This window comes from Elaeis guineensis, chromosome 16, assembly GCF_000442705.2.
Source record: "Elaeis guineensis isolate ETL-2024a chromosome 16, EG11, whole genome shotgun sequence".
NCBI classification, from domain to species: domain Eukaryota; kingdom Viridiplantae; phylum Streptophyta; class Magnoliopsida; order Arecales; family Arecaceae; genus Elaeis; species Elaeis guineensis.
Genome location: NC_026008.2, coordinates 47,645,385 through 47,669,224, shown reverse-complemented (window position 1 = coordinate 47,669,224; position 23,840 = coordinate 47,645,385). Strand labels below are relative to the sequence as shown.

Below are 23,840 nucleotides of genomic sequence, written 5' to 3'. Positions count from 1 at the left end.
CTCACACCTCACCACAAGGGACTGAATGCCTAATTTTTTCTCTCCAATCGGTTGGCAGACCACATCATATGCCAACAGGTGAACTCCACCACCACCTTGGTGAGATCCCCCCAGAAAGTGCCTGAACTACTACTCGATCTTTGCCATCACCACTTTCAGAATGATGGTGTCGGACATCATGTAAACCAAGATTGAGCTAAGTACCGATCTAACCAAAGTAACTCTGCCCATTATAGATAAGCATTTGGCCTGCGAACCCACCAGTCATGCTCGGATCATCGCCTCCATTCTGGAGCAATATGCTCTCTGAGGTCTCGGTGTTGTAATAGGCACTCCCAGGTAATGATAAGCTCTATCTACTTAGCTATCCCCAGCCGCTTCCTTATAGCCTGCCTCAATTGGATCTTAGTCTTTGGATTGAAGTACATGACTGACTTGAGCAAATTCACCTTCTACCCAATAGCACCACAATATCTCTTTAGAATCCTCCTGAAGGAGTTAGCATTCCGGACAGACATTCGATCCACCAGAAAGCAATCATTTGCAAACAAAAGGTGCGAGATCAATCTAGTTTTTGGGACAGGCACATAGGAGTTTAAGGCCTGCTATAGGATGGCTACTCGCAAGGCCCTAGATAGAGCATCAACATAAAGAATAAAGAGGTATGGAGATAGAGAACAACCATGGTGCAAGCTCACTGTAAACTGGAAGTAGTCCGTTGGGGTGCCATTAACCAATATGGCAAAGGAGGGTGACCCTACACAGCCCATGATCCATCTGATGCAGCATGGGTGGAAGCCAAAGCTCTCTAAAGTATAAGTGAGGAATTGCAACTCATCTAGTCGTACGTCCTCTCTATATCAAGCTTAATGGCCATGAGGCATTATCAGGTTGGTGCTCTTTGGAGATCATGCCAAAACTCCTATGCAATCATCACATTGTCTGAGATACAGCGGTCTCCAACAAAGGTCCCTTACTCATCACTAATCAACCAAGGAAGGATTGGCTTCAATCTCCCAGCCATGATCTTCTCATAAATCTTGTGCAAAGTGGTGCATGGGCTAATGGGTTTGAAGTGACTCAGTTCCAAGGCATCCTATCTTTTAGGAATAAGAATAATAAAGGTACGCTTCCACACTTCTGGAATCAATCCCGACATGAAGAAGAGCTGGATAGCCTCATCAATCTCCTCCCAAATAATTGCCCAATATCGTCTAAAGAAGAGAGGTGGAAAGCCATCCAAGTTGGGAGCTATATCCTCTGCTATGGAGCACACTATCCCCTAAACCTCCTCCGCTAAGATCGAACATGTCAAAACATCATTCTCTTAGGCCGAGACCTTATCAGCCAGAAGAGGAATGGTATAGGACTTACCTCCACCCAATCGGTCAGTCCATCACCCCTGGAAGAAGTGGAGAATCTTTTATTTGATCTCCTCCTCACCCTCTATCCAGGTTCTCGTCCCATCTCATAGCATCCTGATCCCATTTGTCTACCTTCAGATGATTGTGGATTAGTGGAAGAATATGATGTTCCTATCTCTCTCTCTGATCTACTAAATTCTGGACTTTTGTCTTTATAAAATCTCTTATTGGGGCAACAATGAGTGATACATAGTCAATTTGCTCTGGAGCACTGCTAGATTCTCATCTACAAGCCCTCTCTCCTAGTCCTCTCTCCGTTGGAGCTCAGCTATGGTGGCCTCTATGTCCTCCAACCTTTTGAAAATATCATCAACCTCCACTCGATTCTACCTCTGGAGCCTGTATCTCATCAATTCGAGTTTACGAGTAACTCGATATATCATCTTGCTCTGAATAGGCATCATCCAAACCTCCCTCACTCTATCTTAGGAGCACAAATAGGAGAGCCAAACTTTCTCAAATTGGAAAGGACTCCTATAAGGGAGCCCAATATCTATAGAGATGAGCATCGGACTGTGATCCGATGCAATCCTGAGAAAATGGCACACCTGATGGCTCAGGAACATCTGGATCCAGCTACTATAGAGAAGGCCTTATCAATGCGTTCCCAAACTCTCGCTGCCCTCTATTTATTGTTGCACCATGTGAACCTAGGCCAAAAGAACCCCAAATCCACTAGTCCATTATTTTGGATAAAATCTCAAAACTCCCTTGACAAATTATTATCAGTGAAGGATCTACCCCCCCTTCTCTTGAGCACGATCAATACAAGTAAAATCTCCTACCACTAGGGAGGGAACATCCTATTTAATAAATTTTACCACTTCATTCTATACGATCCGTCTCTCCCTGTATCCAGTGTTGGCATGGATATTAGATAAAAGCTAAATAGATTTATTACTTTCAGAATGACTACATGTTGGGTGTAGTTATGGAATACATCAATATTGACAAGTCCCTCTCTCCAGATCACAATAATTCCCCAGCAAGCCTATGGGATTCAACAGCATAAAACCCCCAGATTACTGGGAGTCCGCATCTAACTCTAGTGAGGCCATTCCTTGAGAGCCGAGTCTCCAAGAGGAGGCATAAATCCAAATTGTGCTTGTGCATCAACTTTCTAAAGGTGGATGCGAATGAAAGCTTGTCCACCCTCTGGGTGTTCCATATTAGGATCTTCATGAATACATCAGTGATGAATAATCTGGGCACCACTACCCTCTGTGAAGTTCTCCTAAGCTGCAGTAGATGCCTTTGGCTCAGTAGTCCCAGGATCTGGTTCCCCCTCCCTCAAGGCCATCTTCAGTTTGGCCACCATAGCAGCATTGCCCATAGGCACCTCAAGGCCTGGCCCACTGTCCCTTTTCCCCTCCTCCTTTTGTCCTATCATCCCCCTTTCCATCAAAGTGTTTGCAGCAACAGTGGCTAAAGGAGTGACATCCCTAGCTCCTCCTTGCGCTCACACTCGAGCTACCTCAATGCCTTCGACCACGTCATCGGAATCAATGGTGGTCGGATAGCCACACTCCATCTGGCAATGAGGCACTAAGCCATCTTTCCTCTCCGACCGGCATGTGTGAAGAGGGGCAATCGGAGATGAGGGAGGCACCTCCTCTCTTGGTCGGCAACTAACTCCCTCCTAGAGTTCTCCTTCCTCCGATTGGGCAAGCCCCCGATGAGGACCATCCTTGGGTGTCCTAGCCAGGGTTTCCTTCTCAGAGCCGATTTTGGCGTGAGAACCATTTCTGGCCTGATCCGCCATAAGCCCTAGGATCAATGGGCTCCCATCAAAGTGGCCCATCTGCTTGGTTGGGCTTCTAGCCCTCTTCAACTTAGCCAAGCCCACCTCACTCATGACTGAGTCCATGGACTTAGGCCACCACCATCCTAGCCTGGGCTTACATCCCCACCACTGGGCCAAGATCCATCAGTACTTGGAATGGCTCACTCGCCCATTTTGAGTCAACTGAGCTTGCTCGCTCGAGTTCATCACTTGTCGAGCCCTTATCTAAAGACCAGCATCAAGCAACCTTCGTCAACTTCTGCCACCCATCCGAGTCAGGTGGTGAGTTGGCCAAATCTGAGATGCCCCTTGGTGAACTTGGCTGGGATGAAGATGAATTAGGGCCAATTGACTTGGACCGCAACTCGATTTCCTTCTTCGACTTTGGTCCCACCTTCGGCACCCTCAGTTGCTAGATCCAGGCAGTCACAATCTAAGGTCTAAGTCATGGACGGCCATCGATCACCCGGGCAACATCATCAAGGTCATTTATTGGTGGCACCACCCTTTTTTCAACCATCATTGGCATCACCTTCGGCTCCATGCCCCAATCTCTTAACTCCATGAAATTTTTGGGCTGTATAGAGCGATCACTCCCTGTTGGGGAATACCCACCGCCCATCGACCGACCGACGGCCGAGACCGACCGACCGACTGACCGACGGTCGGAGGGATCGACCGACCGACTGACAGTCGGAGCGACCGACCGACCGACCGACGGTCGGAGGGACCGACCGACTGACTGACAGTCGGAGTGACCGATCGATCGATCGACGGGCCCCATCACTGGCCAATTAACGGCCCATAACGACTGAGGATGTGTCGATCGGGCATACTTTTCCTATTTTTCCCGACCGACTGAACCAGGGAGTCTGATGGCCGACTCACGTAAGACTCGCTGACCAACAAAGGGACCCGAATCTCCACCCGACACCACACAGCTGGCCACCGACCTAGGGTCGGTCGACTCCTCCGATCGTCGTACAGCCGCCAGAGCTTGTCAGTCCTGACAGCAACATGCGGCACTGCCACCTAGGGGCATTATCCCGCTTAGGGCATTATCAACCCTAGTGATTTGACAGCCCCACGGTGATATGACACTTTTACGGTGACTCTGACAGTCTACAGTGAGTTGACAATTCCTCAATTGTCCGCGCCATTAATGGCGGCGCCATACCATGCTCCACTATATAAATCGGGGAAGGCAACAGTGCAGGGGCCTCCTCCATTTTTTGACTTTAAAACCACAGGCTTGCTCCTCTCTCTCTCTCTCGATTGAGCTCTCTGTCTTCATTTCACTGTTGCCCAACCACCTCTCTGACTTGACCGTCGGAGGGTCCCCCGTCGGAGCCGCCTCCGGTCAGTGTGGACTTTCCTTTTTGTAGGCGCTCGTTTTTCAGCGATCAGGCGACGAGGGATTGGCCGCAACAGATTGGCGCGCCAGGTAGGGGCGAGGCAGACACGGCACCAAGCCTTCCCAAGCAGAAGATACTGATGACGAAGACAAGAGCCCAACGATCGAGGGTCACCGGGTCGACGAGACGCTCTTCCCGCCGGGAAGAGGCCTCCCCGCCACCCTCAGCGGTGGAGCCCAGCTCTCCACACCCCGCGGTGACCACGGAGGCCAGATCGCGGCCATCGTGCGGCAGATGACCGTACTGACGGACATGGTCAAGAGCCTCCAACAACAATCGGCGGCCCGTCCGATGCCCTCCAGGAGCAGCCGCCGACGCCCGCACCGATCCCGTTGCCTCCGTGCGAGCGCCCGCAACAGCGCTCCCACGGAGAGGAGGAGGGACGGCCATGGCGCGATGACCGACAGTCCCAGCAGCTCTCTCCTTCCCTGCTGGAACGGGCGAGGAAGGAGAAGCGACCGCGGACACCGTCCGCCTCCCTCTCGGAATCTTCGGAGACTCCACCCCTGGGGTCTCTCAGCACCGACGGACGGACGACTACGAACGCAGGTTCGAGAAAATCGATCGTCGGCTCGCGCAGTTGCAGGTGGACGGCCAGAAGTCTTCGAACGACGTCGACTTCCAGACCGCCCAACCTCTCTCCCGACTAGTTCTCGATGAACCGATTCTCAGTCGGTTCAAGATGCCGCACGTGGAGCCATACGACGGCTCCACCGACCCAATCGACCACCTTGAGAGCTACAAAGCTCTCATGACGATCCAAGGGACAACCGACGCTCTTTTTGCATCGGCTTCTCCGCCACACTCCGCAAGGCTGCCAGGGCCTGGTACTCCGATCTTCGATCCGAAAGTATCCACTCCTTCGGGCAGCTCGAGCACTCTTTCGTGGCTCACTTCAGCACCAGCCGAAAGCTGCCGCGAACGTTGGACAGCCTTTTCTTCCTCAAACAGGGGGAGAATGAGACACTCCGACACTTCATGGCGTGATTCAATACGGCCACGCTTGAGGTCCGGGACCTCAACGAAGACATGGCTATCTCAGCCATGAAACGGGGGCTGAGGGCATCCCGATTCACCTACTCTCTGGACAAGACCCTCCCCCAGACATACGCCGAGCTGCTGGAGCGCGCATACAAGTACATGCACGTGGATGAAGGAGCTTCCGACCGACGCTTGGCCGAACCCAAAGGCCCGAAGGAGAAGCGGAGGAAGGGTCGGGAACCCGCCGGACCCAGCAGACCCCCGACGATAGTCGGGTCTCGCCACCGCGACAGAGCCAGAAGTCGCCCCGATGGCAGGCCCCAAGGCCGACATGCTCCAGGTATGATTCCTACACTCCTCTCTCTGCCCCCCGTGCGTAGATTTTGATGGAGATCGAGGGGAAAGAATACCTGCGACGGCCTCCGCCTCTGAAGGCAAAAGGCCTCGACCGACGGAAGTACTGCCGATTCCATCGAGGCCACGGCCACAACACCGAGCAATGCATCCAGCTTAAGGATGAGATCGAAGCCCTCATTCACCGGGGGTATCTCGGTAAATTTCGGAAGAACCGCCGACCCAACCAGTTGCCGATCGACGACCCCAGCCGACCGAAGAAGCGACGACTAATCGGCGACGGCCGGGGTCATCAATATGATCTCCAAGCGGCTGGGCTGAGGATGTCTGCGGGAGGGGAGCCGACAAAAAAGCCGCGCCGGACGACGTAATCACTTTTACGGAGGAAGACGTTCGGGCATCCAAACTCCCCACGACGACGCTGTTGTTGTTTCGGCAACAATAGCAAACTATGATGTAAAAAAATTTTTGTAGATAATGGAAGTTCGATAAATGTTTTGTTTTATTCGACCTTCTCCCAGATGCAACTGTCAACCGATCGACTTAAGAAGGTCTCCATGCCCTTGATCGGCTTTGCCGGGGACGCTGTCGCGACGGAAAGAGAAATTACCCTGCCTGTGACGGCCGGCACCGAACCACGGCAAAGCACGGTCCACTTAACTTTTGCGGTCGTCCAAGTCCTTCGGCCTACAACACCATACTTGGACGACCCGGACTAAACGCCCTCAAGGCAATCGTCTCGACGTACCATCTCCTCGTTCGGTTTCCGACCAAAAATGGGGTCGGGGAGATGTGCGGGGATCAACAGCTCGCCCGACGATGCTTCCAGATCTTCGCTCAAAACGACGAATTGAGGGGCTCCCTAACGATCGACAAGCTGGACAACGGGAGGAGGAAGAACGGAGTTCGCCGGCCGAACGGCTCGAGTCGATCCCGATAGCAGAAAATTCTGACCGAAAGGTATGGGTCGGATCTCAACTGCCCGACCCCGAACGACGATGATTGACGGAGCTGCTGACGGCCAATGCCGACATATTTGCTTGGTCGGCAGCAGATATGTTGGGCATCCCCCCAGAGACAATAACCCACCGACTCAACATCGACCCGACGATGAGGCCGGTAAGGCAGAAGAAAAGGTCCTTCGCTCCAGAGAGACAGAGGGCCATCGACGAAGAAGTGGACAAGCTACTCGAAGCGGGCTTCATCCGAGAATCCACGTATCCCGATTGGCTCGCCAATGTTGTCATGGTCAAAAAAGCAACGGGAAGTGGAGGATTTGCATCGACTATACCGACCTGAACCGAGCCTGCCCAAAAGATAGCTTTCCACTTCCAAAGATCGACCAGCTGGTGGACGCGACGTCCGGATTTCGACTGCTCAGCTTCATGGACGCCTTCGCCGGATACAACCAGATCCGGATGGCGCCTGAAGACGAGGAGCATACCACCTTCGTGACTCCCAAGGGCCTCTACTATTATCGGGTGATGCCCTTCGGACTGAAGAACGCCGGCGCCACCTACCAACGACTTGTCAATAAGGTCTTTAAAGACCAGATCGGATGCAACATGGAGGTATACGTGGACGACATGCTGGTGAAAAGTGCGCAGATCCCGGATCATGTTCGGGATCTCGAGGAGACCTTCCGCACTCTACGACGACATCGAATGAAGCTCAATCCGACCAAGTGCGCTTTTGGGTAACCTCAGGGAAGTTCCTCGGATTCCTCATTTCTCAAAGGGGGATCGAGGCAAACCCTGAGAAAATTAAGGCGATCATCGACATGCGTCATTCGAACACCAAGAAGGAGGTCCAACAGCTGAACAAAAAATCGTCGCTCTCAGCCGGTTCATTTCTCGATCAGCTGAAAGGTGCCTCGCATTTTTCAAAACTTTGCGGCAGGCAAATAGTTTTTCTTGGTCGGATGAGTGCCAATGGGCCTTCGAAGATCTGAAGAAGTACTTGGCTTCCCCGCCGCTACTCGTAAAGCCGCAGGTCGGGGAGATCTTGTATCTCTATTTGGCCACATCTTCTGAGGCGGTCAGTTCGGTGCTCGTCCGAGAAAATGAGAACCGAACCCATCAGCCTATCTACTATACCAGCAAGGTGCTCCACGACGCCGAAGCCAGATATTCGGAGACGAAAAAGATGATTTTCACCCTGACCATCTCCGCACAATGACTCCGTCCATACTTCCAGGCTCATGCCATAGTGGTTCTCACCAACCAGCCCTTGAGGGCGATATTGCGTCGACCGGATACATCGGGACGACTGGCAAAGTGGGCGATGAAGCTCAGCGAGTTCGACATTCAGTACCGACCGCGGCCTGCCTTGAAGGCTCAGGTCTTGGCCGACTTCATCGTCGAGTGCCCGACAACCGACCAAGGGTCGGAAGCTGAGGACCCGGGACGAGACGCGGTCTCCGAGCCAGATCCGGTCTCCACCTGGGTACTGCACATCGACGGAGCTTCAAACGCTTAGGGGAGCGGGGCCGGGCTCCTGCTCACAAATTCGGATGGGGTGGTCACCGAGTACGCCCTCCGATTCGACTTCAAGGCCTCCAACAACCAAGCCGAGTACGAAGCACTCCTCGCTGGCTTGAGGATGGCGAGGGAACTGGGCGTCGATAGCCTCCGGGCATTCTTCGATTCTCAGCTGATCGTGGGGCAGGTCAAGGGCGAATTCGAGGCACGAGATCCGACCATGGTCAAATACCTTCAGAAAGTGAAGGACCTCGTAGCACGCCTCAGGTTTTTTGAAATTTTCCACATCCCTAGGTCGGAGAACGCACGTGCCGACGCACTCTCCAGACTGGCGACTTCGGCTTTCGACTCTTTGGGTCGGACGTTCGTGGAGAACCTCGAGCAGCCGAGTGTCGATCGGGTCGACGAGGTGCTACAACTGACGGCCGAACCAAGCTGGATGGACCCGATTGTTCGATATTTGACCGACGGGATCGGCCCCGAGGATCCCGCGGAGGCCAAACGGCTTCGATGGTCGGCCTCCCAATATGTGATCATGGACGGCCGACTCTACAAGAGGTCATTCTCCCTCCCCTTGCTTAGGTGCTTGGGACCGACCGACGCCGACTATGCTCTCCGAGAAGTGCACGAAGGGATCTGCGGGAATCACTTGGGGGGCAAATCCCTAGCCTACAAAGTCCTGCGACAGGGTTACTACTGGCCCACCATGAGGAAGGATGCGGCCGAGTTGGTCCGGAGGTGCGAACCTTGTCAGAAGTACGCCAACGTGCAACACCAACCGGCCAGCCAAATCGCTCCCGTCATCGCTCCATGGCCCTTCGCCCGGTGGGGGGTCGACATTCTCGGTCCTTTCCGTCCAGCGTCGGGTCAGAGAAAGTTCATAGTTGTCGCCATCGACTACTTCACCAAATGGATGGAGGCCGAGCCCCTGGCACAGATTATCGAGCGGAAGATGGAGGACTTTATCCAAAAATCCATCATCTTCAGGTTCAGATTGCCGCATACCATCATCACCGACAATGGGCGACAATTCGATAACCAAGACTTCAGAAACTTCTGCGCAAGGTTCCACATCACGCACCGACTGACTTCAGTCGGGCACCCACAGTCCAACGGCGAAGTCGAGGTGACCAACCGGACCTTACTCCACGGACTCAAAACCCGATTAAATGAAGCCAAAGGCCTCTGGGTCGACGAGCTAGGCTCCGTTCTGTGGGCTTACCGAACGACCCCCCGCGTTCCGATCGGGGAGTCGCCTTTCAGCTTGGCCTATGGAACGGAGGCAATGATCCCGCTCGAGATTGGACTGCCGTCTACGAGAGTCGAGCGGTATCAAGAGCCGGACAACTCCGATTGTCAGAGGGCCGACCTAGACCTCCTCCCCGAACTGCGAAACGATGCTCAAATTCGCATGGCTTCGTACCGACAGAAGGTAGCTCGGTATTACAATGCCAAAGTCAGACCAAAGCTCTTCAGGCCTGGTGACTTGGTCCTGAGAAAGGCAGAGGTCTCGAAGCCCCTGGACCAAGGGAAGTTGGCTCCAAACTGGGAAGGGCCCTACACGGTAGCAGAAACCTATGGTCCGAGAGCCTACCGACTGGAGACCCTTGAAGGGAAACCCATTCCTCGAACGTGGAATGCCGACAACCTGAAGTTGTATTACCAATGAACTTTGTACTTGTCCAGTCGGAATACAAATCCGGTTTAAAATCTCGGAGTTTTAACTCTTCGACTAACGATCGGCGCTCACCAAGGTCAAGCCCCGACATGCCGACTTGGACTTGGTATCCGCCTGAAACCGACGACCCTATCGTCGGTGATGCATCGGACTCTTACGAAGACCGATGCATCTATATTGACGGGAGTTGACACTCCTTCTACGGTCGAACTTTCGAGCCAGACCATCGACTGACATGCCGGTCGAGCCCCGACCAAAGAAAGACGAAATGCCTGCGCGACCGACGTCGCGACTCCCGACCGAGCTACAGCCGGTCGAAGGATATTCGGCTTGCCACCGTCTATCGTACAATACGACCTCAGTCGCATTCATGATTCACCGACCGGACTACGGCCGGTCGGAAGATATTCGGCTTACCACCGTATATCACGAGGTGCAGTACAGATACCCGACACAAGGGTATCGGGGTCCGACTTATCGGTGCTCCCTCGACTGAATGCGCCGGACGACATTCGACTGAATGCGTCGGAAGGGACCCGACTACCGAACCTTTACCACGGTCGGTCGGCTTCCGACTCAACGAATGCGCCCGACTTACGGCCGGAGGAAGGACTCCCGACATAATACTTCGACCATCAAGGGCTGATCTTAAGTCGGGACTTGGCCTACCTTCGTGGCGGCGTGGGTTGCCGAACGTCCTAACCGACTTATATAAATTGGCAACTCACGTGTTCGGATGCATTCCACAGCTCATGAAAGAAAGGAAAACAGACAGAAGGAAAAGTTAAGTTTAAAAATTGATTTCATTCAAAGTCAAAAGAAGTTTACAAAGTCAGGCCGAAGCCCGATTATGAGTGTTCTAAAAAAGGAAAAGACAAAAAGAAACCAAAAGTCAGCAAGGCCGCGATCATCCTTCCGAGTCGATCTCCTCGACCGACGAAAGATCGGGGATAACCGGTGTATCGACCACGATCGGCGTTGGATCGACGGCCGAAGCAGGACCGTCAATCGGCGGGGGGCTGGCGGTCGGCGCCACTTGCTCCGGGACGGCTTCCTCCACCACGGCGATGCCTCCCGATGGAGGGTCGGCCATCTTTTCGGTAACTTGCTCCTCGGCCCCCGGTGGGATGATACTGCTGAGGTCCAACTCCGGGTACAGGGCCTGGACAGCATCCCGACCATCCTCATACCCCACCCGGTACGACGCGAAGCTAGACTCCAGCATTTCCTCCTGGTACTGGTCGGTGGCACGAAAGTCGTCCACCGCCTTGCTTGCCGACTCCTTCGCCGACCTTGCTTCCTCTTCCGCCCGGCCGAGCGAGTCCTTTGCCGACTCTGCTTCTGCCTTCGCTATGTCGGCGTCGGCCTGGGCGATTGACAGATCCTCCTCAGCTTTGGCGAGCTTCTCCAGGCTGACCCGAAGCTGCTCGCGCTCGCCTTCGAGTTCGGCGGCAACGCCATCCCGCTCACGCCGCAGACGATGCACGGTCCGGCCCTTGCGTTTGGCTTCTTTTCTGGCCGACCTTAGCTCGGACCCGAGGTGGGAGACTTCGTCCACCAACTTGGCCTCCCGATCGGCCGACTGCTTCAAGTGGTCAACCAGAATTGCCCGGTCGGCTTCGGCCGCCGCCGACCTTTCTTTCCAAGCCGCCCGGACGTTCCCGAACCTCCGGTATCCGGCTTCAAGCTCCGACATGGTGTAGATCAGCTGCCGACGCAAGCGTTTCGTCAGGAAAACAAAGCAACGAAAATACTAAGGAAAAAGGAGGCAGAATAGGACTTACCTCGACCATGGTCGGATAGAATGAAGACAACATCTCGGTCACTTGCCAAGACTTTAGCGCCTCCACGTCGGCTGGGAGGAGGATTCCCTGGCACAGCCTCCTGGCCAGGTTGTGGTCGGCCAACGCCGACGCACCTTCGGGGAACCGTGCGCTGGGCGGCACGGTGCGACTCCCCGACCTCGTGTCGTCTGTGGGATCCATCGGGGCCTTCCCCCGATCGGCCGCCCCGACCGACGGAACCGACAGGGAGGGGATGCTCGAGTTTGAACTGGCACCCCCCGTAGCGGCCGCAGACGCCGTCGGATGGTGTTCGGTTTCTCGAACGTCATCCGGCTCCATCGCTGCCGGTGAGGCCGCCGATGTCCCTTCGGCCGCATCTTCCACCGGCCTCTCCTCCGGATGCGCTGTCGGAGCCACGAGCGCTATCACCGGCTCCAACTGGTCGGTCGCCGACGCTTCGACGATCGGCGCTGCGGGAGTGGGCTTCTTCGGTGGACGCGAAGGTCCTGCCCCCGATGCCGGCCTCTTCCTTGCTGCATACTGCCGAATCTCGGCGTCGGTTGGCCGCATCCTTGGAGGTGTCCCTGCGATACCGACAGAAGTGTTAATCTAAGAACCGGAATAAGGGCCGAATGAAAAGAGGACCGGGGGATCGGGCGATACCTAGTCGGGGGACCAAGCTCAGGCCGGCGTCATAGAGAGCTTGTTCGGTAACAAGCTCCCTCTGCTTCGGAACCGACATGTCTTTAAGTCGGTGGAAGTCCTCCCGGTCGTCCGCCTCCACCCGGCTGTTGTCGTTTGCTTCGGTTCGGGGCACGCCCCAGTAGGAGGGGAAGCCCGAGGAGATGGAGACGAGACAAAGAAAAACTGGTTCTTCCACCCGTGGATGGACGATGGAAGACCAGTGATGAAGGAGAGACCCTTCCGGGTGTTGAAGAGCCACCACCCTCGAGCTTTAGGGTGGGGTCGGAGCACAAAAAATGCCCGGAAGAGCGAGATACGAGGGTTGGTCGGCAGAAGCTGACACAACAGCGCGAAGCTGATTATCAGTCGGACAGAGTTCGGCGCCAATTGCGCCGAACAAAGTCCGTAATAATCCAGCAAATTTCGGACGAACTCCGGAATCGGGAGCCGAAGACCCGCGCGAAGATCTTCGACGTACAGCGCCAGCTGGCCCGGCGGAGGATTGTTAACCCGACCGTCGGCCCCTGGGGCGGAAAGTTGAAACTGCTCCGGGATGCGATACTGCTCCCGAAGCCGATCAACGTTCGGCTCCGAAAGCGAGGAGACCTCATCTTCCGGAGTCGACCGAGAGTCATCGGTCGGATTTCCCGACCGAGCCCCCCGTGACAGATTTTCGGCCATCACACCAGGACCGAACAAGGAGCAAAGAAGAAGAAGGAGAGGAAGAAGAAGGAGAGGAAGAAAAAAGGGAAGACCACGAACCGGAAATGAACCCTTTGGGGAGCGAGAGGAGAGATGACTGCCGGCGACGACGGAGAAATCGCCCGGACAGAGTCTCTACAGCAAAAACGTCAAGATGGGGCTCTGAGTGCAGATGGTCCTATATATATAGGGCCGTCCGACGGCCAAGATGCCCCCGCGCCGACCAACGTTTCCCGGATGTGCGACACGTGGCAGCCTCCGGGCCCTCCCTTCGGCCCGATGATTCGGCGCACCCATCCCGGGACAGCCGCACCGCCTCCATTTAATGCGAGGGGCGCCGGCCCAACCACCTCCGACACGTGGCGAAAGGGGCCGCGGTTCCGAATTAAAGCGCCCGCGGCGATTCGCGTTCCCGATGGGACGCCTGACAGCACACCGCGCTCCCAGAATCGACGCTGGGCGACGGTCTGCGTTTCCTAGAAGGCGCCGGATATCCGATCGCCTGACACCAAATCGTCCGGCACCCGACCTCCTGACGCCGACGGGACGTCTGACGACGACAAGACGAGACGTCTGACGACGACAAGACGGGACGTCTGACGACGACAAGACGGGACGTCTGATACCGACGTTGCATCCGATGTCAGCGAATCGCTCGGCATTCGTGAAGCGCCTGACATCGTATCCACTCACGGTACGGTCGGAATTGGGCACACAGTGATTCCTCTCCTAGTCGTCCAGCGTCGCTGTCCGAGCAATAGCATCGGCCAGCTCACCGTCCGACTCAGGAGTGGAGGGGGGCAACTGTTGGGGAATACCCACCGGCCCACCGACCGACCGACCGACCGATCGACCGACGGCCGGAGGAACCGACCGACCGACGGTCGGAGGGACCGACCGACCGACTGACAGCCGGAGCGACCGACCGACCGACCGACCGACCGATCGATCGACGGCCGGAGGGACCGACCGACCGACCGACGGCCGGAGCGACCGACCGATCGATCGACGGGCCCCATCACCGGCCAATTAACGGCCCATAACCGACTGAGGATGTGTCGGTCGGGCATACTTTTCCTGTTTTCCCGACCGACTGAACCAGGGAGTCTGATGGCCGACTCACGTAAGACTCGCTGACCAACAAAGGGGCCCGAATCTCCACCCGACGCCACACAACTGGCCACCGACCTAGGATCGGTCGACTCCTCCGATCGCCATATAGCCGCCAGAGCTGTCAGTCCTGACAGCAACATGCGACACTGCCACCTAGGGGCATTATCCCGTCTAGGGCATTGTCAACCCTAGTGATTTGACAGCCCCACGGCGATATGACACTTTTACGGCGACTCTGACAGTCTACAGTGAGTTGACAATTCCTCAATTGTCCGTGCCATTAATGGCGGCGCCATACCATGCTCCACTATATAAATCGGGGAAGGCAACAGTGCAGGGGCCTCCTCCATTTTTCGACTTTGAAACCACAGGCTTGCTCCTCTCTCTCTCTCGATTGAGCTCTCTGTCTTCATTTCACTGTTGCCTAACCACCTCTCTGACTTGACCGTCGAAGGGTCCCCCATCGGAGCCGCCTCCGGTCAGTGTGGACTTTCTTTTTTGTAGGCACTCATTTCCCGACGATCAGGCGATGAGGGGATTGGCCGCAACACTCCCTTTTGAGCGTGGCTCCGCTTGCGGAAAACAGCATGCCTCGTCGGAATGTCCCAACCGACCGCAGAAGTAGCAGACGGTGGAGATGTTCTCGAATACAAACGGCTGCCAAAAAGCACCCTTCAACCCCTTGATCAGGACACCGAGCTTCAATGGTTCATCAACGTCAATGGCTATCCAGATCCTAGCATACCCCATCTTCCGAAGTTGATCCATAAAGTCGTCCATGGATAGCGGCTCCCTGGCCTTTGATGCAATGCCCAGGATCTTCTCTTGCTTCTAGTATTCAATGGATAGCCCCGAGAGTCTAAGCCATACCACCGTCCGACGAACTCTATTCGGCCTTGGCACGAAATCCCAATCTAAGGCTCCATAGCAAGAAGCTGGTCGGCGACAAACCACAAGACTCCCCTAAGCACTGCTTCACAATTGACTGCTGACCGAAAGCGGAGAAGGTAATGATCCTCTGTCACAGCAAAGATCTCTAAGTCATATTCGAGCTTACATTTCTCCTTCATCTAACGGCATTCACCGATCGAGACTACCGACAAAGGCAGCGACGTTCTCCCACTCCCTCCGACACACCACCATTTCATCCTCTAAAAATTCGAGGACTTTGGTGAAATAGCATTTGAGCCTCTCTACCTCTTCCTTGGTTATCCTGTGCGACGTTCATATTAGTTGTCTTGGACTTTCCTGCGCCACCTTCACCCACGACCAACCTCCTCCTCTAGATTCAATGGACGACTAGCTACCCTTGCCATTGTTTCAAGCCTTCCTCTCCATCCCCAAAAACGCCCACAAGCTATTCAATGAAATGCTTCACAGGGTACACGAAAATAAAGATACAACCCCCACAACCGCTCGCGAGCAAATAGCCAAGCAGCTCTTGAAGAAAGCTCTTCACGAAGCACTGTTCAGGTGGATGGCCTTTGTCCATGTTCTCCCCGTTTCCCTTTTTTTTTCTTTTTCTTGGCCCCGGCCATGCACACGCCAGAAGAAGGGTATGGACTGTGTATGGTGCACTTGCACCTGGTGCATCCAATAATTTCTCCTCGGAGTGTGGCTCTAGCGAGGGCCGTCGTCAGATATTCGTCGGCAGTGGCCCAGCGAGTCCTAGGGAGTGAACCAGCTCAAATCCCGAAGCATATGCACGGTGGATAGCGCACGATCGGGAATTTGTGAAATACAAGGGGTACCGTGGCGTGTTATCCACCGTGGGATTTGACGTGGTCCAATTGCACTGCAATACGGAGACCACTCCGAGGCCAGAATAAGATCTGCATCAAAATCATGTCAAACCTCCGATTAACAGCCCATGCCATCTAACCTAATGGTTCGGAGATTTATATTACAATAAGGAGACAATTGTATGGTTTCGATACGCCCAATTCCACAACAACAACAACAACAACAACAACAAAAAAAAAAAAAGAAGGGACAGACGAATCAAATTTAAATTATTCCAAGATCTAACCACATAGCCTGATAAATTCCTTACCATCTGGGGCAGTACAAGGCGTAGCGAATATTGATGATGCTACTTAGGCCGGATAAAGCCATGGGACTAAATACATGGAAGGAGGGACCTTGCCGTGATAGTCGAGTAAATATTTGTTGCAACTGTGATACCACATCATCGTTTTAACAAATCAATCAAACGGTGAAGTACAAAGAGTCGTGTGTAGAGATATTATTCATAAAATCGATGAAATATGTAACAACCGATGAAATATAAAAATTTTGATTGATTTGTTCCACATTTGACGTGATATCACCGGAATATTTACTCGTAATAGTCTATGGTTTTGCTACTATGGTACCCACGGACATCATCCACCAAAAAGAGCTTTTTTAGTGCCAATAATTCACATAGACAACAGGCCAGCATTCTATTACCATGGAACGAATGCAAGGTTTCACTTTCCATTATCAACAATGTAAACTTGCACACTTCTCAACCCAGTCGTCATGAATATACATATGATCGTAATGGGTATTTTACTGTAGGCAATAATCAGAAAAAGAAAAGAAATTCCATGATCACACCAGCATACAGATAGTTTGGGGGTAGCTGTTCTTGCTTTTCACCTGGACGCCAATGACCAAAAGTTTAGGAGAAACGATGGGGAGAGTGCAAACCAGCTCATGAAGGCATGGCTGTAGCAGTTTCAAAGCTTGTGCAGGGGTTATCTGAACAGATGTTGAGATCATTGCCAATCAGAACTGTGATGCCCGCAGATGCACAAGCCGCTGCAAATGTAAGTGTGTATGTGATCTGCAGCAGAAAATTAGATATCATCACATTAACTGACCAAGATGATTCAGCACTAAAATGTCAAGACACCATAAAATTTCTTTTGGGCCTTAATTGATCTAGAATCCGTACATATTAGATGCATGCGCACATTCTAATGGAATAATATATTTATAACATAACTGCTTCTCCTAAGAGTGATATTCTAATTTCTTATGCATTATTATTTTTATACACAGATTTTTCACATCCATCTTCACGTGTGAGAGAAGACCAATGATCTAATGTCCGATATATAAATCAAAACTTTCGAGCATTTTAAATAAACTTCGAGGACAAATTCTTGAACTATGTTGAATGTCCTCAATTTATTTGACTATTGTTCTTACCGCATCTCCAATGGTAAACAAACAGACAGCTCGGGAATTCCGCAAGCAGCGTTTTACTAGAAGAGCATAGATATCCAAGAAGGCTAGTGAAAGACTCCACAAGCTTTGTAAGATGACTGCTGCTACCAGATAGCTGCAGAATACAGCAAGGAATAGTCAAATCTTTTTGTTACTAGATGCAGTTGCTAAGAATTTTGCACAAGATAGTAAAACATTAAGCATCTCTCATCCACGCCATCTATCTTGAAGGCAGCGTCATATAAAATACTAATCAGACAAACTCCACCATAACCTCTGTAAATACAGGATATGAAATTCTAATCACCTGGCAACCGCCAAATTTCCAGATTTCGCACAGTCATGAAGGACATAAGAAAGCAACAGTTCTTGCCAAGCAGCAGTTATAGTAAAAAATTCATGGACAATATTAGGGGTTTAAACTTGAAAGCATTCAATTAGGTGGAAATTATGTTTCCCACAATATAATCAATGAAGAAGCAACCACAAAGCTTGAAATTGTGAAGCACGAATAGCATAGATGGCAGGAACTTTAAGGCCTGTTGACAACATTCAACTTAGCAGAAACAACATGGGATGGGAAAACCACCAAGTTCCAATAATCTAAGTTTTGACTTCTTATAATTCTGCAGGGCTTTGTGTTTTTGTTAACATCAAACCATCAATTACATGCTTGTTGATTTGGAACATGGATTAGATATTCTTCCCTTCCATTCAGTGTTGTAAAGAAAAACTGTATGTTACTTTATACGATGCTTATTTTGTTACTCAGATGTCATGTTAATATTTAATTCCTTTTATCCTTCAACATGGACCATTAAAAGATACATGACTTAATCTAATTGTGAATTTGCACTTTTATGCAGTATACACTTTAATTTTCAGAATGTGGATCTGAATGTCAGTTGCAACTAGTGGGGTTTGGACTCAAACAGGAGATGAAAACTTGTGCCAGCGTACAGTCATCATTTGCCACTGCTGAAGACCAAAACACAGCTTTTGCTGCCACATTCAGCTGTTGTTGGCTGATATGATCACCATTTGATGTAAGATCCTTTCTGCCATTGAATACCAAGATAAAATCAAGTTTTGAAAGAGTATTCTCCCTCAAGTTGCTTCTAGTTCTTGGTCTCTATTTTGACTCAATCACAAAAAGTTTCTGGACAACGAGCCACCTATCCTCAGTTTAGCATTGTGCCACCATTATCCATGCTAGTGTAGTTGCTGCAATCTGACACCACTCTCCCTAATGTCAGAGCTGCAGTTCTTCATAATGCTACTCTAACACAGTAATAGCTGCTGCTAGTGTTTCACTATCCTGGTGGTCTTAGATGACTAAAGCTGCTCTAGATTTTACTATTATGATGGTCAAAGATGACTAAAAATACAACCTTGTCAGAGTCAGAGATGTTAGTCAAAGCACAAGGTACGGATACTTCAACGAGAAATATCCATTCTTTGAGATGTTAAAGCCTGGAAAAGCAGACATATATACTATCTTATAGGTCTATTGTGCAAAGACTAGCCAATCTGCTGTGAATTGGATGAGTGTAGAGATGAAAAAAGAACTAAAGTTACATGAATTAAAATTAGGCCCCGAACTCTGCTTAAGGACCGCTCCCAAATGTAGAATATGATCGATTACAGCAACTAGGTGCATCAGGCAAGATGAAGTACCCATTGTCTATAAGATAAATTATTCTTAACCAACCACCAAATTGATACTCCAAATTTGCATATAACCGCTACAACATAAGTACTCTGATTCCTGACTCATTTAGAAATAGAAATATGGCAAATCCCCCCTCCCCCAGTGTCTTCATGTTCTTGTGCTGGTTCCCTCCTCCTGTAGGCTTCAAAGCCCATCTTTCAGCACTCCAGCATTTTTCACATCACTGCCCTCTATCAAACCCCAAAAGTAGTAACTCAAATTTCATCAACTGTCCTCTGCAATGCTTAATTCTTAATTCTAATTCTAACTAATTTCATCAATTAACATTGTAGTATATGCTAATAGCGTACATCATGGCATTTCATAAATGTGTTAAATTAACTCATCTAAAAAGAATTTGGAACATATACATGATTTTGGCTTAATCGGCTAATATACACTATTATTGGAAACTTAGCTTTTTATCATTGTGTACCCTTACCACATCACCGTACTTCATGCATGCTAGTGATGATATCTACAATGCAACTTAAGTATTCCTTTCCTTAACATCCACGAACTGGGAACCTGCTAGTCTTAGAACAGCCACTTCTAGCACACATCATTGCCCCTTTCTATATGTCTAGAAGAATCAAAATGTGTCGCTTATGCCCTAAGACCCACTGATGATTCATCATGTTTCACCAATTTTTGAACATATAGATTTTTGTATTTAACTAAATGTTCTTTTCAGAAGAACCACGATGGCTGACTATTTAGCAAAAAGCTATTGTAGCTATTTGCTCAATCTATTCACTAAGTTAATGATGTGGTCCATTAGTTAAATTGCATGAAAAAAGACAGCCATCGCTATTTCATAGGACCTCCTATATTTTCATTAAAGGGCACCATGGTGCAAATAAAATTTAGCCATTTGTCATTTCTTTGTTTCAAATCTCACTGAATAAGCTATGGACCAAACCCAACAACTTTTCTTTTTTCTCGTGATTTTCTATTTATTGATTGTGATATTCTTTAGTCCTAAAGCTTCACTCTTTAGCGTCCATATTGTTGCTACATGCATTATAGCCATCCATATTGAATTGCATGCAAGTTTCCATGCTGATTACAACTTTTCTACTCTGTACCCCTAATACAGTTGCCATTAAACTGAATTTGATAAAAAAAATCCCACTATTTCTTGGTGTTAAAATGCTATTGATGCCCAGCTTTCTCCAAATACCAGCAGGCGATCTTAACCCACAGTGTTCTGTATCCTCATTAAATTCCCAGGCTCCCAGGTTTTTAATATTTTGCACAAGTTAGCTTTTGAACCAACCCTCATTTGTTTCCTATTTTTAAGTGATATTTGTTTCTTGCTTCTCAATGATGATGAGGTCATAATTTACAAATCTTTTATTCTCGGTATGCATAATTATATAAGATAACAAGGTATATATGATACTTTCTCGTGGATATTTCAATTACTTAAAAATCTTGAACTTTTTGGAGGTTTTCATTTTGATCCTAAACTTCAATTTGTTGCAATTAAGTCATCAAATTTTTAGAATATTGCAATTTCTCCTTAGCTACTACTTCCGTCTAACAGCTGTGATGGAAATGGTCATGCACTGTCACGTGACATATAGTGAAAATTGATATTGCATGAAATAGCTGATGTGCAACCTTTGTAAACTCTTTCTTCCTCCTTTTCCGCTTCTAATTAGGAATTTTATTTTCCACTTCATCCTTTCCTCTTTACCAGTACCTCCTCTAAAACCCCACCACCTCCTATACCATTATCGGTACCTCTACCTCCCTAAACATCTAGAAGAGGAGATACAAAGGGTACAAATTTTGGAGAAGATAGTATTGGATCAAAATGAAGAAAAATGGAAAATGGGAACCCTAGCTAGAAGAGGAAAAAAAGGGGAAGAAAGAGTAAACCCTAGCTAGAAGAGAAGGAAAAGAGGAAAGAAGGAATTTAAATCCTAGCTATAAGAGGATGAAAACGAAGAAGGAGTTTAGAATTCCACATCAGCTAATTTCATGCCATATCAGCTTCCACTAAGTGTCATGTGATGGCACGTGACCATTTCCATCACGTTCTTTAGACAAAAGTAGTAGTCAAGGGAGAAATTACAACGTTTTAAAAGTTCAATGATCTGATTGCAACGAATTGAAGTTCAAAATAAAAACAAAAATCCTCAAAAAGTTTAAGATTTTTAAAGTAATTAAGCCTAAACCTTATTGGAATATTGCAATGGTTGGACTTGAAAATTCAATAAAAAATATCCTAGAAAACCCAGATTAAATTGTTTTCTGATATCCCAAAAGCATATACAGAATTGGTAGGTCATAAAAGAATTTGCCAGCTGACCGGACAACCTGCAGGGTAAAATCATCGTGATGTGAGAAAGAAATACCTCAAACGTATCAAAAGCACACCAACAGCTGAGTAATAGGCGATAACAATGATGCTACACAATTGTTTGACCTTACATTGGTTAAAAGCCACCCCCCACCCCTGCGCACGCATACCACCCACAACCCCCAAACAACCCCCCACCAACCCCCCCCCCGCGGCCCGCCAACACCCCTCCTCTTCTCTCTATCTGACGTAAGTAATCTGCCATGCCATAGAGACTCGTAGAAGCCACTACATTTGAAATGATGTTAAATCAGCAAGCATCTCTATGCTACATGAGATATCACGTTGGCCACGGGGAGGACAAGTCAAAACATAATTGCAAGAGAATGCTCACAAAAATATGCATCTATTTTTCCGATTAAAGAGTAAAATCAGGAGTGGAGAAATGATCCAAATGTAATGTTCTGGAATTATTTTTACCAGAAGGCGGTGACGGAGGTGAAATCGCTGGTGGACGCCATGACGGAGAGAGCAGCGGCCGCGAATATGAATTGGCAGAGGCGCAGGGCAAGGCCTCCGGGTGTCCCAGGCATGCCCTGTATGTCCTTCATCCTCACCCTTGGTGGATTCTCAGCGGCATCGGTGAGAGGGGGAGCCTCCACCGGATGCACCGCCGGCCGACTAACGAACATCTCTCCTCCTCCTCTTCCTCCTCCTACTGGGCCAACCTCCAGACCATAGAAGATAGAAACACGGCGCCTGTCACAGCGAACAGAGACCCGCCACCGTATAGTAAAGCTAGACCCCCTGCTCCTCGTGCTCCGATCGGATCTATCAGCCTTCCGATGCCTCGTCGGATGGATGGATTCGGTAGCAGAAAAGCCCCGAAACGGACGGCGATTCAGAGCTTCGATGAGGATCGTAAAGGCTGGCTCGAAGCCCTAATTATTAATTCTTTCCGTTCTTTCTTTCTTTCTTTCTTTTTGATCTCTTCGATTCAGGAATCGGGTGAGAAGAAAACAAGGGAAGAGATCACAAAACCCTAGCTCCACAGATTGCCGACGAAGACGAGGGAGGATCAAGATTTGCGAATGAATTCAGAGGAGGTGCAAGGAGAGACAGTGAGAAGTGAAGAGGCCGGCAAGAGAAAAGCGGAGCGAGGAGGGCAGAGGAAGGAGGAGGAGAAAAGCGAGGGAGAGAGTCATATGGGCGGCCGGTGGAGGAGGGAGATTGATAGCGTGTCACCACCGCGCACTTTAGCGGCGTTCCACCTGCTTTCTTTTTATATATTTATTACATGCGTTATATGTATACATTTACATATTCGGTCTGGTTGGCGTCCGGCGCTTGCCCGCTGGTTCCGTGGGTCGAACCGACGCTTTTTGACACGTGATTTTTATATAATCTTAATACAATGGTGGTCAGTGGACAGTGCAAAGGGGCGTCCATGTCCATCTCTGTCCATAATTGCCAACCGAATCTATCTAAATGGAGGCCGGGTCCGATGTATGCTTTGCGAGATTTCGCTGTGCTTCTTTTATGGCAACGTCTGAAGTAGGTTTTTCCCAAGATGAAGGAGGTCATGTTCGTGGGCACCAGCGACAAGGACTCCAGCCGGGGCCCGGAAGCCTTTCCCCAGCTTCATCAAAATGGAACGATGGATGTCTTCCCCAGCAGAGACCGACTTTTCCGCTGTAGGCCTCCCGATATACGTTAGCATTTTCTGCTCAACGTCGTGCTGGAAATTGAATAGTTTAAGGTCTATCAGCTGTCTTCTAGTGACTTGCTTGTGTCCCTGTGGTGGTGGTTTACCACCATCATATTTGTTTTCACATTTTCTAATATTATCTTTTCATGATCTACCATACCTAAAAGTGATCTTTGAGATATCCATATTCATTTTCATGCCTCAAATAAGAGAACTTACCACTTGCTAAGGATCGATAACAAGAAAAACAAAAGAGAGAGAGATGGGTATAAGAACAAACGACAGAACGAACGAATTTAATTAATAATGGTTGTGATACAGTATAAATAGAAATTAAAGAATTAATCATAAAAAGATAAAAGGAATATGGTAAATTAGAGTCCCACTGGAAAATTAAAAGTGAGTAATTTAAAAATAAAGATAAAAATAATGATAATTAAAGATAATTTGGTTTCATTGATTGATGAATGGATCTTGTTGTGGGATGGGCATCGGG

The 23,840-nt window shown here is 49.9% G+C and overlaps 1 protein-coding gene and 1 long non-coding RNA gene across 2 annotated transcripts; one reads left to right on the top strand and one right to left on the bottom strand.

Moving 5' to 3' along the window:
• Positions 1 to 16,823: 16,823 nt before the first annotated feature.
• LOC140854350 (CASP-like protein 5A1) lies at positions 16,824 to 22,902 on the bottom strand. Its single transcript, XM_073250204.1, has 3 exons — positions 22,117 to 22,902; positions 17,597 to 17,729; positions 16,824 to 17,228 (listed from the first exon to the last, which is right to left on the bottom strand). Exons 1-3 carry the CDS (start codon positions 22,326 to 22,328, stop codon positions 17,097 to 17,099), a joined length of 477 nt encoding a protein of 158 aa, XP_073106305.1. The 5' UTR covers positions 22,329 to 22,902; the 3' UTR covers positions 16,824 to 17,096.
• Positions 17,106 to 18,709, top strand: LOC140854351 (uncharacterized). Its single transcript, XR_012137562.1, has 2 exons — positions 17,106 to 17,211; positions 18,481 to 18,709. It is a non-coding gene; the product is annotated as an uncharacterized lncRNA (long non-coding RNA).
• Positions 22,903 to 23,840: the final 938 nt, after the last annotated feature.